The sequence below is a fragment of the Seriola aureovittata genome, chromosome 14 (genome assembly GCF_021018895.1).
Source record: "Seriola aureovittata isolate HTS-2021-v1 ecotype China chromosome 14, ASM2101889v1, whole genome shotgun sequence".
Lineage (NCBI taxonomy): Eukaryota > Metazoa > Chordata > Actinopteri > Carangiformes > Carangidae > Seriola > Seriola aureovittata.
This window is the reverse complement of record NC_079377.1, coordinates 821086-834747: the sequence shown is the minus strand read 5'-3', so window position 1 is coordinate 834747 and position 13662 is coordinate 821086. Positions and strand designations below refer to the sequence as shown.

Here is a 13662-nt window from a genome sequence, read left to right as displayed (position 1 = left end):
TCCATAGGGTAGAACATGGTGCTTTGGGTTCTAATAATAATAATAATAATAATAATAATAATAAGAAGAAGAAGAAGAATAAAAATAATAAATATAGCCCCAAGTGGCAGTTTGTGGGTTCTGATCCTTCTGCGTCCAACAAAAGGATATGAGGGTGGAAGTAACACATTAATTGATAAAATGAAAATGCATGTGAATTATAAAATAGATGTGAAATGAGCAATTGAAATTTATTTTTTGCAGTAAGCAGTTTTTGTTACTTCCCCCCTATCAAAAAAAAAATAGACCCGACTACCCTGCAATTTTTCCCCCATTAACATTCAGTGATAAACTGATTGAAAAACACTGAACTCCTTCTGTTTCCTCTGTGCACCATGCACAGCTGGTCACTACACACATACAACATTATGGATTATTGAGAATAGATTGATGAGCAAAGTGGTAGCTTTAACACAGAAAGGGAAGGGGTCTCAGTCTTCTCTGATGCCACCCTACATGAAGTACACAAGAAGCATTTGGGATTGAATTTGTTGTGGAATCTATAAGATATAAGATGTTAAAGTTTTTAACTAGTAGATCAATATTATTCCTTTCTAAGTAACAGATTATTAGATATTCACCCCCATGTGCATGTATGGCATTCATCCAGCTCTGGCTTTTGCTACAGTGTGTGTTGTAACGATTGCCTTTGCAAGCGCACACAGCTTTGTTGTGGCTGAGTGGAAATCAAACCAACGAGATCAGGTCATACTTAAAGAAGGAGAGTGATCTGTTATTTCCAGCAGGATTGCAGCAGTCCGCTAGTTTAAGTAGGACAGCTCCTGGAATCATCTCAAGGCAAAAAAAAAAAAAGAAATAAAATGAAATAAAAAATGGCCTCAAAGACAACTCCATTTTGTTTGGCGAAACAATTATTGATTGATTCAATCTACTGAACCACTCCAGCACAATTGAGGTTTCTTGAGTGACCATTGGCTGCTCTTGATACACTTCAGCTGAAAAAAAAAAAAGATTCAGAAACCAATGTTGACCCTTGTATTCTTCTTTTATCTGCCACAGTTCTTTACACGCCAGTGCTCAGGGACAAAATTTAATGCTGTTACCTTCTCACAATGGAAAACCATTATCAGACAGTAACAAGAATGTTTTTCTTTGTGTTTTGTTCAGGAGATGTTTTAATATCCACTAAAACCTCATTTTTACACTGTTACTGACACAGCAAACAAGACAATGTGTCAATGTAACTGAGATTTTGATAGATTTTCTTTATTTTTATCTGCCATCATCAATTGTTTCCAAAATGCAAGTAGAAATTAAAGATGCGCAAAAAAAACATTGCAGTGGCTGTCACACTGGACCATGATCTTTTGGTAACACACATCATCAGTGACATCATCAAAAGAAATCGTGATTACCATAGAAACGGAAAGTCCAGAAAAATAAACGGACGAATCCCCTGTCGATGTTGAGATCGTCTCAAGATCCGCTTCATTGAAAAACCCTCACAGTCGACACCGCATCTCCTCTGGTCCTCGACAACACACCTGACCAGTCTGAGGTCTGGTCAGTGAGCGGATGTCGAGAAATTAAAATAGAGACGGACAGATTCCTCTGTTTATTAGTGGGATGTAGATGTTTTTCTCACTGTCACTCTAACCAGCTTTGTAATAGTACAACACTGCATTGGAAATATTTTACTATTGTTGTATTGTGGAGAATTCGAATCATGTCCTGGCTGAACAGAAGAATCAGAACACAACTATATTTTAGTAGTTTCTGATTTAAAATCTACAGATGTATAATGCATTCACTCGAGAAAAAAAAAAAAAACTGCTCTGTTTTGTGAATTAACATATTCATCTAAATTCTGAGATAATTATATCATTAATAATTATCATTATTGGTATATTAACAATTTCTTTTTTTCTTCAAGTGACTGCGTTACTCTGCGTAAAAATCTGTTCCATTTGGGTTTATTTTAAAACAGACTGTAGTGTTAACCAATGTTAGAGGTACAGTAGCTTAGGTAAGTATTCACAGAAAAGCATTAATTAGCTCCATCAGTGTAAGGAAGCCTGAAATCATTCAGCAAGCTCTAGAGAAATTAAAGAGAAAAGATGTCAGTAAATGAAGTGCTCCTGGATCATGTGACATCTGCGAGACAGAAAAAGACAGAATATGATGCATAATCTGTCTCAAATGAAGCTGAAGCTCACAGCTTTACTGATATGCTTCAGTGTCATCACTCTCATCATCTCCAGCTGTTTTCAGTCTAAGTGTATGCCAAGCACCAACAGCAGACACACACAGAGTTAGCTGTTTGCGGTGAACATAGTCGAGTATTTAGCAGCTTAGAAGTAGGTATTTTTCACAGGAAGTGGAGGAGACCAAAACGGAGCCAAAAGGAGAGTGAATACACAAACACAGCTTTAAGTGTATGCTAATGTTATGTGGCTAATGTGACAATTGTAACAACTTATACAGTGTGATAATATGACAACAGTGTGCGTGATGACTTTAACTGATGTCATAGTGAAAACTTCAGCAAATCTGTCAGAGCATCTTTGATTAGTTCAGAGCATCAGCCTCAGACCTATCACCACTGTGACTTAATCATAACTGTCCCACGACAGAATCACAGTAATGATGACGACCACATGTTGTAAGCACATGTCACAGAGGTCAGGCATGTGCTGGTGTCCTCTGTGGGCCAGGTGTGTGGACTTGGGGGCACGGAGAGATCAGGCCACATCAAGATAGCGGCATTATGCAAATGAAGTTCCTCTGTCACTCAGCAAACTTGATTGACTGTGGTTTGTTGTAAGAAATGCAGTAATGAATAAAGGACTAGATAAGTTCTCTGTATGAAGAATGAATTGATCCACTAATAATTATTGTCTGTAACGAGACCAAGAGAAATGATGTGTGTGATTGTGTGACACCAGTTGCAGGAGTTTCTTCCAGTTAGACTTTAATCATGTTTTATATCAATGTTTAAAACTGAAAAATAATGTGTGAAGAGTACGCAGGTGATGCCTGTTACTTCAGTGTGTTTGACACTGTTAGTATATCATATCTTACATTATTATCAGATTGTGAACATTAGTTTACAGCTCCAGGCTTTATGATTTCTGCCTCCTCATACAGTAACAGTTGATCACAGATCTCAGCTGAAGCTTTTAGTTTGAGTTATCTATGATCTCAGGTATTTACAAATGTGAAAACTAAACCTAATAACAAGGATGCTGATTGGATAAGCGGTCTCCCTTCAATAAAATGTTGTTGAACCTGTGTTGACCCAGAGAGGTCCTGACTGTCTAAAACTCTGTTTTCTTCCTCTCAGATTGCTGCTCAGATCTGTCGCCAGGCTGGCCTGGTGCAGAAATCCAAGGATGTGATGGACTATAGTGCTGAGAACTTTGCCATTGTCTTTGCAGCCATGGGGGTGAGCAGGCCGTGTTCAAACATTTATTTTATTCCCATCTGTCACCCTAATCCCCCTCTTAACCCTGATGTGACACCTTGTACCCTTTCTCCCACCCTGGTTTCTGTCTTTTATTCACCAGGTGATTTAACCTTTAATTCCCTCTTGTTATTTCTGCGCCTCTGAGCATATCCCCCGGCCATGTAGACAGGTTACTCATTCAAAAGCTCCTTTAACACTGTCAGCCCTGCAGTATCAAGTTCTCTCCTCCTCAGCTGCTCCGCCCGTCTGCTCTAATACCCCATTTGTGACAAGCTGACCTCCAGCACACACACACACACACACACACACACACACACACACAGGTTCACTTGATAAATGGTAACCCTTCCCTCTTCTACTTCTCCACTAGTTCACAGCCCTCTGTGGTCAGTCTAGTGGGAGAATAGGGAATTTATACAAGTCACCACATGGATATGAATATGTTTAAATGCCACAGTGTAACAGCAATGCATCTGTATAATGATAAAAAAAACATTAAAATATAAAACCCTCCACTGTTTTTAGATTTGGGCCGATAAGTCAAAATAACCTCCTTTTCTAACCACTTCTCCTTGACCTCGATGGAAACATGACATGTAGGAAAGATGTGAAGGAGGATTCATAAGGACTAAGAGAAAAGAATCTGACTGCACTTACATTAGGATGTTTTTTTTTAAACTAACTTTATTTGTAACACATGGAGGATAAATCCTCGTTTCCTAACCACAAACACAAAAGAAACAGGATTGAAATGTTGAAATAAAATAACATGAAAGAAACATACAAATAGATAAAGTTGAGCCATTAAAATAATAATTAAATAGAGACTTCAGTATTAGATACTTTAGCTCATTTCATTCACTTTGAACCTTCATAAGAAAAAAAAAAAAAAAGACTTTTCCACCATAGCCTCTTTCTCAGCCTTAATCCTGAGAGTGAGTTTTAATCAGGTTTCTTTACTTTTAGTTTGACAATAACACTGGACAAGTTGGTCTCAAAGAAAACATGTCAATGTTTGTCTAATTTTAGTCAAGCAGGTAAAGCAGGAATGCTGAAGGTCAGACATGCACCTTGTTGGTCTCATGTCTGAATACTAAATACACTTTGACATAAAAGTCATAACAGACTAGGCTGCTGTGTGAAGCTAAAATGCCAACTGCGTAGATGAAATGATAAATATCAAGCAAAACACTCAACACGCAGCCAACAGAAATAGAGAGGCTTGTCTAATTGTGTGCATCACACAGTTTGAAGCTTCTGTTGTAACAGAGCAACATAAAGGTAATGTTACCTGTCTGATGCTCATGTTTTATATCCTGTCAGAATGGTTCAGGATCTTCTGGCCACACTCCCTCAGCATCACTGACTTGTATCATATATCCTTCAGGTCAACATGGAGACCGCTCGCTTCTTCAAGTCTGACTTTGAGGAGAACGGCTCTATGGACAACGTCTGCCTGTTCCTGAACCTGGCCAACGACCCCACGTAAGATTTACACTGAAATGAGCTCCGTATGTGAGAGCAGTGATCGTACCAGCTGCTCCACTACTGTGTGTGTTTTGTTTAGTAAATGACTGAAGTTTGTTCTGTCAGTGAGGGACGACAGAGAAGATGTGTTGTGTTTCCTAATGTCAAATGTGTGACCTGTATCTGGAATAAATGTTTGCTTTGACCAGTTGAATTCAGACTTCAGGTTATTATGTGTTCATTATAATAACTTCCGCTTTTTGCCTCTGTGACCAATCAGCATCGAGCGTATCATCACCCCGCGCTTGGCCCTGACTACAGCCGAGTACCTGGCCTACCAGTGTGAGAAGCACGTCCTGGTCATCCTGACTGACATGAGCTCGTACGCTGAGGCTCTGAGAGAGGTATGACCCTGCCTTCTCTGCCTCAGACCTGTTGGTTACATTCTTCACATTCTGCCACATCTTTCTAAGTTCTTGTTGGAAGAGGCTGAATGTGAAAGCAGTCTAGATGTTCTTTGGTTAATGCAGCTTCTGTTGAAAACTAAAAAAGGCACCCAGTGATGTAAGTAAAAACAATGATTTATTTTGTGTCCACTGAAAGATCCCAGTGATGTACTTTATCAAGGTCTGAGCCGGATCGTCTTCTCACTTCAACATTCATTATTTTAGATACTTGCAATCACTTTTGCCACAAAAAAAAAATAATATATTTTCTTAATGTCAACAGATTCCATGAAAACATAAAAATCTAGGATGTGATATGAGATTCTCAGAGAACTAATGCTGAAAAATATTCATCTAACCTGGTGTATTATTAACAATATTAATTTACATTAAGAATGGACCTGTAGCAGTTACATTAATGCACTTTTTGAAGTGCTTCTTTTAGTGCAGAGGGTGTGGTGGAGATGGCAAACAGATCTCAGAACTATTTACATCTTCAGTGTATTATCAACAGCAGGCAGCCACTTCACTGAAATGTTTGCGTGTTGGTGAAACATAGCGTGGTTCTAGTGTATTACTGAGGCTTTGGGAGCCATCATTTCCCATGGTAACTTGAACACAAACGCTTTCTCCAGTGTGGTTTGTTTTGCATGTTGTTTTGCAGATTGAGTGTCTGTTGTGACGTCTCGTTAGCTGGTGTAGAGATTTGCGGTGTTTCCACAGCACTTGTCGTAGTTTTTGAATCTGAAATGCAGCCACACATCTGCCTTCAGTGGAGCTACGTCTGCCAGGTTTTTATTTCTCACACAGCTTCACAGGAAAAGGCCGTAGACTGTAAAAGACATATATTAAAAGATAGATCTTGATTTTATCAATCAATATAAGATTATTCAAATGAAGATCAATTTGAATTTGAAAATTGTCAAACAGTAGTGTTTGTGGGATTGAATCAAAATAAACTACAGTGTATATGTTCATGGTAGGGCTGCACAATTAATGGAGGTATAATTGAAATCGCAATACGGCTAAATGCAATATCCAAATCTGTGTCACATTGTTGTGCATTATTAGCATTGTTAGTGTTGTGGTGCTACAGAGACGGCCCGGCCTACAAATCATATTTTCCAGATGTAAAGAACATGTTTGTTGGTATAGACCAACACAAATCATTTCATCATCTTTTTTTTTTTTTTTAATTTCAGTAAAAATTAAATAGAAAAAAAAACAACCATTCCAACTGAAATCACATATATCTGCCATACTCACAACATGATTATTTATTATTTTTTGCATATCGTGCAGCCTTAGTTCATGGTAGTGAAGGAACATGTCAACCAATGCAACAGCATGTACATTGATATGTTTTTGGACAAGAATGGAGCTCTATGGCACAGAGGACTGAGCACTATTATTTCATCAATGTAATATAGTAACTTATAGTAGGAATCATTGCACAGACGGAATAATGAATTCCATTGTACATCAGCACATTGTGGAGGCAGATGTCCTGCAGTGAGTCAAGAAAGTGTAAGTGAACAGAAGCTGGCCTCTACAACAGGACAATGATCGGAAGCAGAAGCTTTTGTTGCACAGTCCCCTGATTTGAACATCACTGAAAATCTGTGAGTAGATCTGAAACAGGACGGCCTCAAATATCCAAGAACCTGAAGTGATCTGCAAGGAAACACTAGATCAAGAATAGAAAATCTCTTCTCTGGCTCTAAAAGCTGTTTGTTAGCTGCTGGGTTAGCCCAGCTGTTGTATACACATGGAGGTATGTCTGCTTTACTGTCGGTGTGAATTTAAAATACTGTACAGTTACGACGTGTGCAGTATATTCAGTAACATCTCACCATAGTATAGTCATCCTGGATCCTCCCTGAAGACTCCAGCAGCAGTTGAAACACCAGACTGTATGGCAGCGTGTCAACATGACACACCAGTGTAAATTCCCTGCAGCATTAGCACAAAGGTGATGGGCTCACTAAGGTCTTGTGCTCATTGCTGAAAGGGAGGATAATGTGTCCTTCATTCGTGTAGGAAATACCTTAATTTCATTATTGTCCGCTTGGCTTTAAAAGGAAATGGTCCCCCTCTCTGCCCCTCCACCTACTGCCCTCCTTTCTCCTCATGGCGAGGAGTAAGGCCCTCTCGACTCACTCCTTTGTGTCTCTGTACTGGCAGCACAATGTAGGTTTTTAAATGGTGCATGTGCGTTTCCCTTCTTGCATTCGCTGTCCATAACCTTGGCACATGCACGCTGCACCAATAGTCAGCTAAGACTCAGGCAGCTTGATGGGTATTTCACCACTTACAAAGAGCCAGGAGGACATTAACATTTAACTTCTGTTCCCATTCATGCACGTGAAGGTTTAGTTTTGCATTGAATCTACAGTTCACAAGTGTTTAGCCTGCCCATCAACCTTTGAATCCAGCGATGAATGAGATGCATTTTCTTTCTTGCTTGCTCTGAATTCACTTGACTTTGGGAACAAGGATTTACTTTTGGTCATTTTTGCAGAGGGCCTGAAAACAGAATGGCGACATTTCCAACCACCTGTTTGCCTCTTCTGAAACATACAGGAGGAGTTAGCATCACTTGACTCTCCAACAGTAAATGGTTCCAGGAGATTTTTTTTACACTTGTTTACAAGTGAAGAGTTTATATGAAAAAAGCACAGGAAGGTTAAATCTGACTTATTATCAAACATTAATATTTATTTCTGTGGACAGAGGATTTTAAAGCTGCTTATTTTTACAGACAGAACATAACTGGGTGAAATGTGAGAGGTGTCACTTGTAGTCGTCGACCTGTAGAGAACTGACCTTTGACTAAGCCCCAACACCTGTACTGTTAATGCAGTACACCTATGACATTATTCATTGTAGCACGGTACATACCCAGTTTATACTGACAGTGGCATTTTTACCACTTGAGGTCAATATTTATTTTTAAGCAGTGCTTCTTTGATTTCAGACAGAGGTAGAAAAGCAGGGTTTTAATCTGCAGCCATCCACTTTGCTGACTGAAACAACAGTCCCTGCTGAAGGGTCTTAATCAGCTGATCCATGTAAGAAACTCTCAAATAATGGTGCATCATTATTATCCTGTTACAGGGTAGAGCTAGTTTACCCCTTACAGCACAATAAAGACACATGTTCTGCTATTGTTTGTCATTTCAAAGTGTATGTCACTTTTACAAGACTAAAGGGTTTTAGGAAGAGCACTGACCGATGTCTCAGATAACAAGTTTGACTGTTAAAAGAACAACCCCCAAATTCATTGTATACTGAGTGTCACTCTACGCTGTATTGGACATTAGTTGGGTCAGTTTTCAGCAGCAGTTCACCAGTGGAGAAGCCCTGACAGAGCCTCTGCACTCGACCTGTCCGACAGCAGACAGGCACAGTCAGTGACTCACCAGTGAACATCGTGGAGCATTCAGCAGCTGAAGAACCAGGTGTTTCCCTCATGAACTGGTGGAGACCAAACACAGAGCTAAAAGACAGGGAACACTGGACAAGCGTTACTTCAAATGAATGCTATTGTTGCTCTATGTCTGCTGGTTTTGTGTTCAGCTAACATGTGCTACAGTCATTGTATAAGGTGATAATTAAAGGTAAAATAAGGAAAATAGAGAAATAAAATAAAAATGTATGTCAACAACCTTGTATCCTTCCACCACTTTAGGTCTCTGCTGCCCGAGAAGAGGTGCCTGGCCGTCGAGGCTTTCCTGGCTACATGTACACTGATCTGGCCACCATCTACGAGCGTGCTGGCCGTGTGGAGGGCAGAAACGGCTCCATCACTCAGATCCCCATCCTCACCATGCCCAATGATGGTGAGAGCATTAGCAGAACTACAGCTTTCAGCACAGCCTTGTAGAGGACCTAGATATGATTTCTGTATAACACATGTATTTATGCATTCAAACAGTGTTGTGTGTGTGTCTGGACATCAGAGTAGTTGGACAAATTCTTCTTCTGTGTTCTATTTTCTGTCCTTAAATTTATAAATCTTTTGGCGAGTCATTGTAGACGGCGTCTGAAATGGACTGAGGAGACATTTTTGATGCCTCCAGTTACCATAGCAACAAGCATGAAGAGTCTGCTCCTATGTAGTTGAGCAGGAGTCCCCATCACAAGGAGGTGATTGTGTCGGCTTTGACTAAACACTGCTGCTCATCCAGCAGCTGTCAGCCTCTTGATTCACAGTGACAGTCTTTAAACTGCCTGAGTCTCTGTCCTGTGTGATGACACCTGCAGATCACTCAGACACAGAACAGAGAACAGCGGCATTATATGTAGTGTTTCTATTAATGTTACTGCTGTAGTTAAATATAATGAAGTTGTGATTAAATAGGTGTTTGTGTCTAACAGACATCACCCATCCCATCCCTGATCTGACTGGATACATCACAGAGGGTCAGGTCTACGTTGACAGACAGCTACACAACAGACAGGTATTCATCAGTCCTTCATCACACTCGGGGGCTCAGAACGGTGGTTTTTTTTGGGTCAGATGGTCCCATGGTTAGTTTGGACTCAAAATGCTGCATGCTGTACCAGTCACTTTGTGTGTTTTCTTTATAATTACTGTTCATGGAACTGTCTGACATCAGTGGCTAAAAGCTAAGACGTTAACCACATTGATCAATTCACATTATTCATCCTCTGTAGTTAAAACAATAAAATGGTGATTAAGTTCACATTTTGCATTTACTTTTGTTCAGATCTACCCACCCATCAACGTGTTGCCCTCACTGTCTCGTCTGATGAAGTCGGCCATCGGCGAGGGGATGACCAGGAAGGACCACGCTGATGTCTCCAACCAGCTGGTAACAAATCTCATCTACTGCACTTTCTTTTCTCCAATAAGCTCAGTTCTTCATTCTTTTCTGTAAACAGTGAAGGGGATGAGAGAAATCAGATTCTCCAGGAGAACACAGATCTCTCTGCCATGTGTACGAGTCACCAGGTTTCAAATCAGTGCACATGACTCAAACAGGAAGGAAGTGGAGTGGAATGGCTGAATGAAGGGAGAGAAGCCAAGTAGAGTACAACTTCACTGACTTTAAGGTGCATGGAGAAAGGAGTGGCATGTAGGAAAAGAGAAGTGATGAAGCCCAGACAAAGAGGTGGGAAGGTCGATTCTTCCAGGAGGAAGAGGGAAGCATTCTTTATACTACAATTTTATTTGGATGGATGTTTTTGCATATGATTGGCTAGTGTACATTTTTTCTGTCTCATACTTTACTGCAAGTGTTGCTGGAGTTTTGAACTCAGTGGATGAAGGAAGACATTATTACGTGGAGCAGTGCTTCCTCATGTTTAAAATAAGTCCATCCACGGTCCGACTAAAACTGAAACTAACTCAAAGGCCGGTAGAACTTGAACGTTTGAGTATTTATTCAATTCAGACACTTGGTGCTGTGGAGAGGATCCCTGCTCTGACATGGACAAACAGCAGCATCTTCTTCACCACACAGTTAGAAACAGTGAGCCATGCCTCCAGAACATGTCGGGGGTAGAGGAGAAACCTGGTGACTGATCAGTGGCAGGTGTACGTGTGTTTATAGTAATAATGCGTTAATGAGGGTAGTTTATGCAGAGAGCAGATTTAACCATATTATGCACTGTCATCAATGGTGTCTTCATTGCCTCTCCTTGTGTCCAGTATGCCTGTTACGCCATTGGTAAGGACGTCCAGGCCATGAAGGCTGTGGTGGGAGAGGAGGCCCTCACCTCTGATGATCTGCTCTACCTCGAGTTCCTGCAGAAGTTTGAGAAGAACTTCATCGCTCAAGGTAAGAAGATGTAAAGTGTTGGTGGAGTGTGTCACTGCAACCACAGTTCATGTAATATATTTCTTTCATCTGCCTCCTCACAAACGCAGCCATTACTTCTTGTTGTTATCAGCCGAATAATTGGTTGACAAAAAATTACTTGCCAACTAGTTTTATAACTGATTAATTATTTATGTCATTTATCATGCCACAACAAAAAAAAAAATAGCATACAGATTGATTAATAATAAAAGTAAATTGTTAGGTATTGTAACTGGATCCCTACATGCACCTGTATGTTTGCACACGTTTTGGACTTGCTTCCTGTTCTGTTGCAAATGCAGATGATAATATTTGGACAATGATGATGTGAAATAAAACAACAGTTGTGACATGCATCAGGTTATTGAATATTTTTGCTCCATTACAGGGTATTGCTTTGAAAAATGGTGGTTGAAGTGGCGATTACATTATATTTCTAGGTTTATGTTTGTCCTTGGAAACTATTGATCTGTGTAGGTTTCTTCTTTTAGCTGAGGCGCACCTCACCACAGACGGTTTCTTCTTCTAGGTGAAATGAACATACAGTCGTACTTTCTCATTCCTCAGGAGAATATTCATTACAGCAACACAATGTGGGGAAAGAGAGAGAGAAATATTTTTAAACTTAAATAAAGAAATTAATATCACAAAATATACCACAAAACTTGATCGGGTTTAATTTATGACACTGCAACATTTTGAAACTTTTGCAGGGTTTTTACTAAAACAGATAAAACTATGTCCAGCGGCTAAATACAGACGAGGTTGGAGTCACACCAACACCTCTGAACCTCACTGATGACAATGTTGTACCTCATTTGTTTCATCTCTTCACAAGCAGAAATGTGACAGGAACAGTTTGTGGTTTTGGGTGAGGATTATGTGCTGGAACTATTTCTCGTTCAGAGCTGGGCCAGCTGTTTCCCTATTCTAGCAGTCTGTAGACAAGGCTGCTTTATTTGTGTAGTAGCACAGGCAGTTCACTGTGCTTTACATGAAGAAAAAGAAGCTATAGAGTGGAACATGAAACACAATTAAAAGCCAAATAAAGTCCAAACAGAATAACACAAGAATAAAAAAATCTGACACTGAAATGAATAAAATACAACTAGACCAGAGTAACAGTTAAAGTGCACCTAAGCCAGGCTAACTATATCTTGAAGAATTTGGATTGGCTGATTCAGTCATGCAGTAAAGCATGCAGCAGTAAAGTACCAGTATCAGTGAGCATCACTTTGATACTTCCACTAAGGGGTACCTGAAGTGACTCAGATAAGGTGATTAAAACTAGTTTGTGCCTACTGTCTAATGTGCCCGTCATGTGTTTGGGAGCTTCCTGTTTCCTCATTAGGTCGTAGATGTGTAGATGCATTATTACAAGCCCAGACTGGTCACATGACCAAGAGAAAAGAAGAGAAACCTCAAACTACAGGCTTGATCAAGAATTGATGACATCACGTCACAAACAGTTGAGGAGCTATTATAGTCACAGTGAGAGAGACAGGAAAGTTGTGGGGAGAGAAAGTGGATGACACGCAGGAAAGGGCCACAGGCTGGACTCGATCCTGGGTCGCTGCAGTAAGGACTCGTGGTCTACCAGGTGAGCCACCGCGGCGCTCCCGTGGTTTGGTCTGTATGCCTTGACGCTGGCGACCATGTTTTCAGGTTGTTGTCCATCTCATCCTTGTGAACATGATATCTCAATAACGCCACGTGGGAAGTTTTTCCAATTAGGTACAGAAATTAGCTTGGACTCAAAAACACATTTTTGACCAAAACTCAAGAATTAATTCAGTAATTATGACATGACGTAACACAAATTTCTAACAGGATTAAATGAAGAAGTGATGACATTTTTTATCCAAATGGTGAAAGGTCAACTTCACTGTGACATCATAATGTTCTGCAGAAACACTTATGATAAATGGACTTGCACTTATATAGCACTTTTCTAGTCTTGCTGACCACTCAAAGCGCTTTACAATACTTCTCACATTCCCCCATTCACTCACACATTCATACATCACACTCATACACTGATGGAACAGCCAACAGGGCAAAGTGGGGTTCAGTATCTTGCCCAAGGACACTTCGACATGTTGCCTGGAGGAGCCGTGGATCGAACCACTGACCCTCTTGTTAGTGGAGGACCCGCTCTACCTCCTGAGTCACAGCTGCCCCAGACCCCGACTTAGCTCATTATTCAATGCTGTAGCTCAGGAAGGATAGACTGTGACCACCAAACAACCACGAGGAGGTGACTCTAGTTGTCTTGACACTGACTCTCAGTCCAGTTCTGGACGCATCTCAAAGATAATTAAAGCAAAGATGCACCTAACTACAATTTGTGACAATGTGTCACAGCAAAGGGTTTGGATTGTTGTTGTAAATGGTTTTGTGAGAGATTTCAGATTGATTCTCAGATAGTGGGGCAGAAGGTAAGGTGGATCTGAAG

At 40.3% G+C, this 13662-nt stretch overlaps 1 protein-coding gene across 1 annotated transcript in view; it reads left to right on the top strand.

Moving 5' to 3' along the window:
* atp6v1ba (ATPase, H+ transporting, lysosomal, V1 subunit B, member a) overlaps window positions 1-13662 on the top strand; it is a 34683-nt gene that overhangs the window by 19672 nt on the left and 1349 nt on the right. The window contains exons 7-13 of the mRNA XM_056395416.1: window positions 3344-3445; window positions 4854-4951; window positions 5214-5337; window positions 9071-9221; window positions 9760-9842; window positions 10113-10217; window positions 11057-11186. Of these exons, the coding sequence (XP_056251391.1) occupies window positions 3344-3445; window positions 4854-4951; window positions 5214-5337; window positions 9071-9221; window positions 9760-9842; window positions 10113-10217; window positions 11057-11186 (793 nt within the window). The remainder of the gene's footprint in view (window positions 1-3343; window positions 3446-4853; window positions 4952-5213; window positions 5338-9070; window positions 9222-9759; window positions 9843-10112; window positions 10218-11056; window positions 11187-13662) is intronic.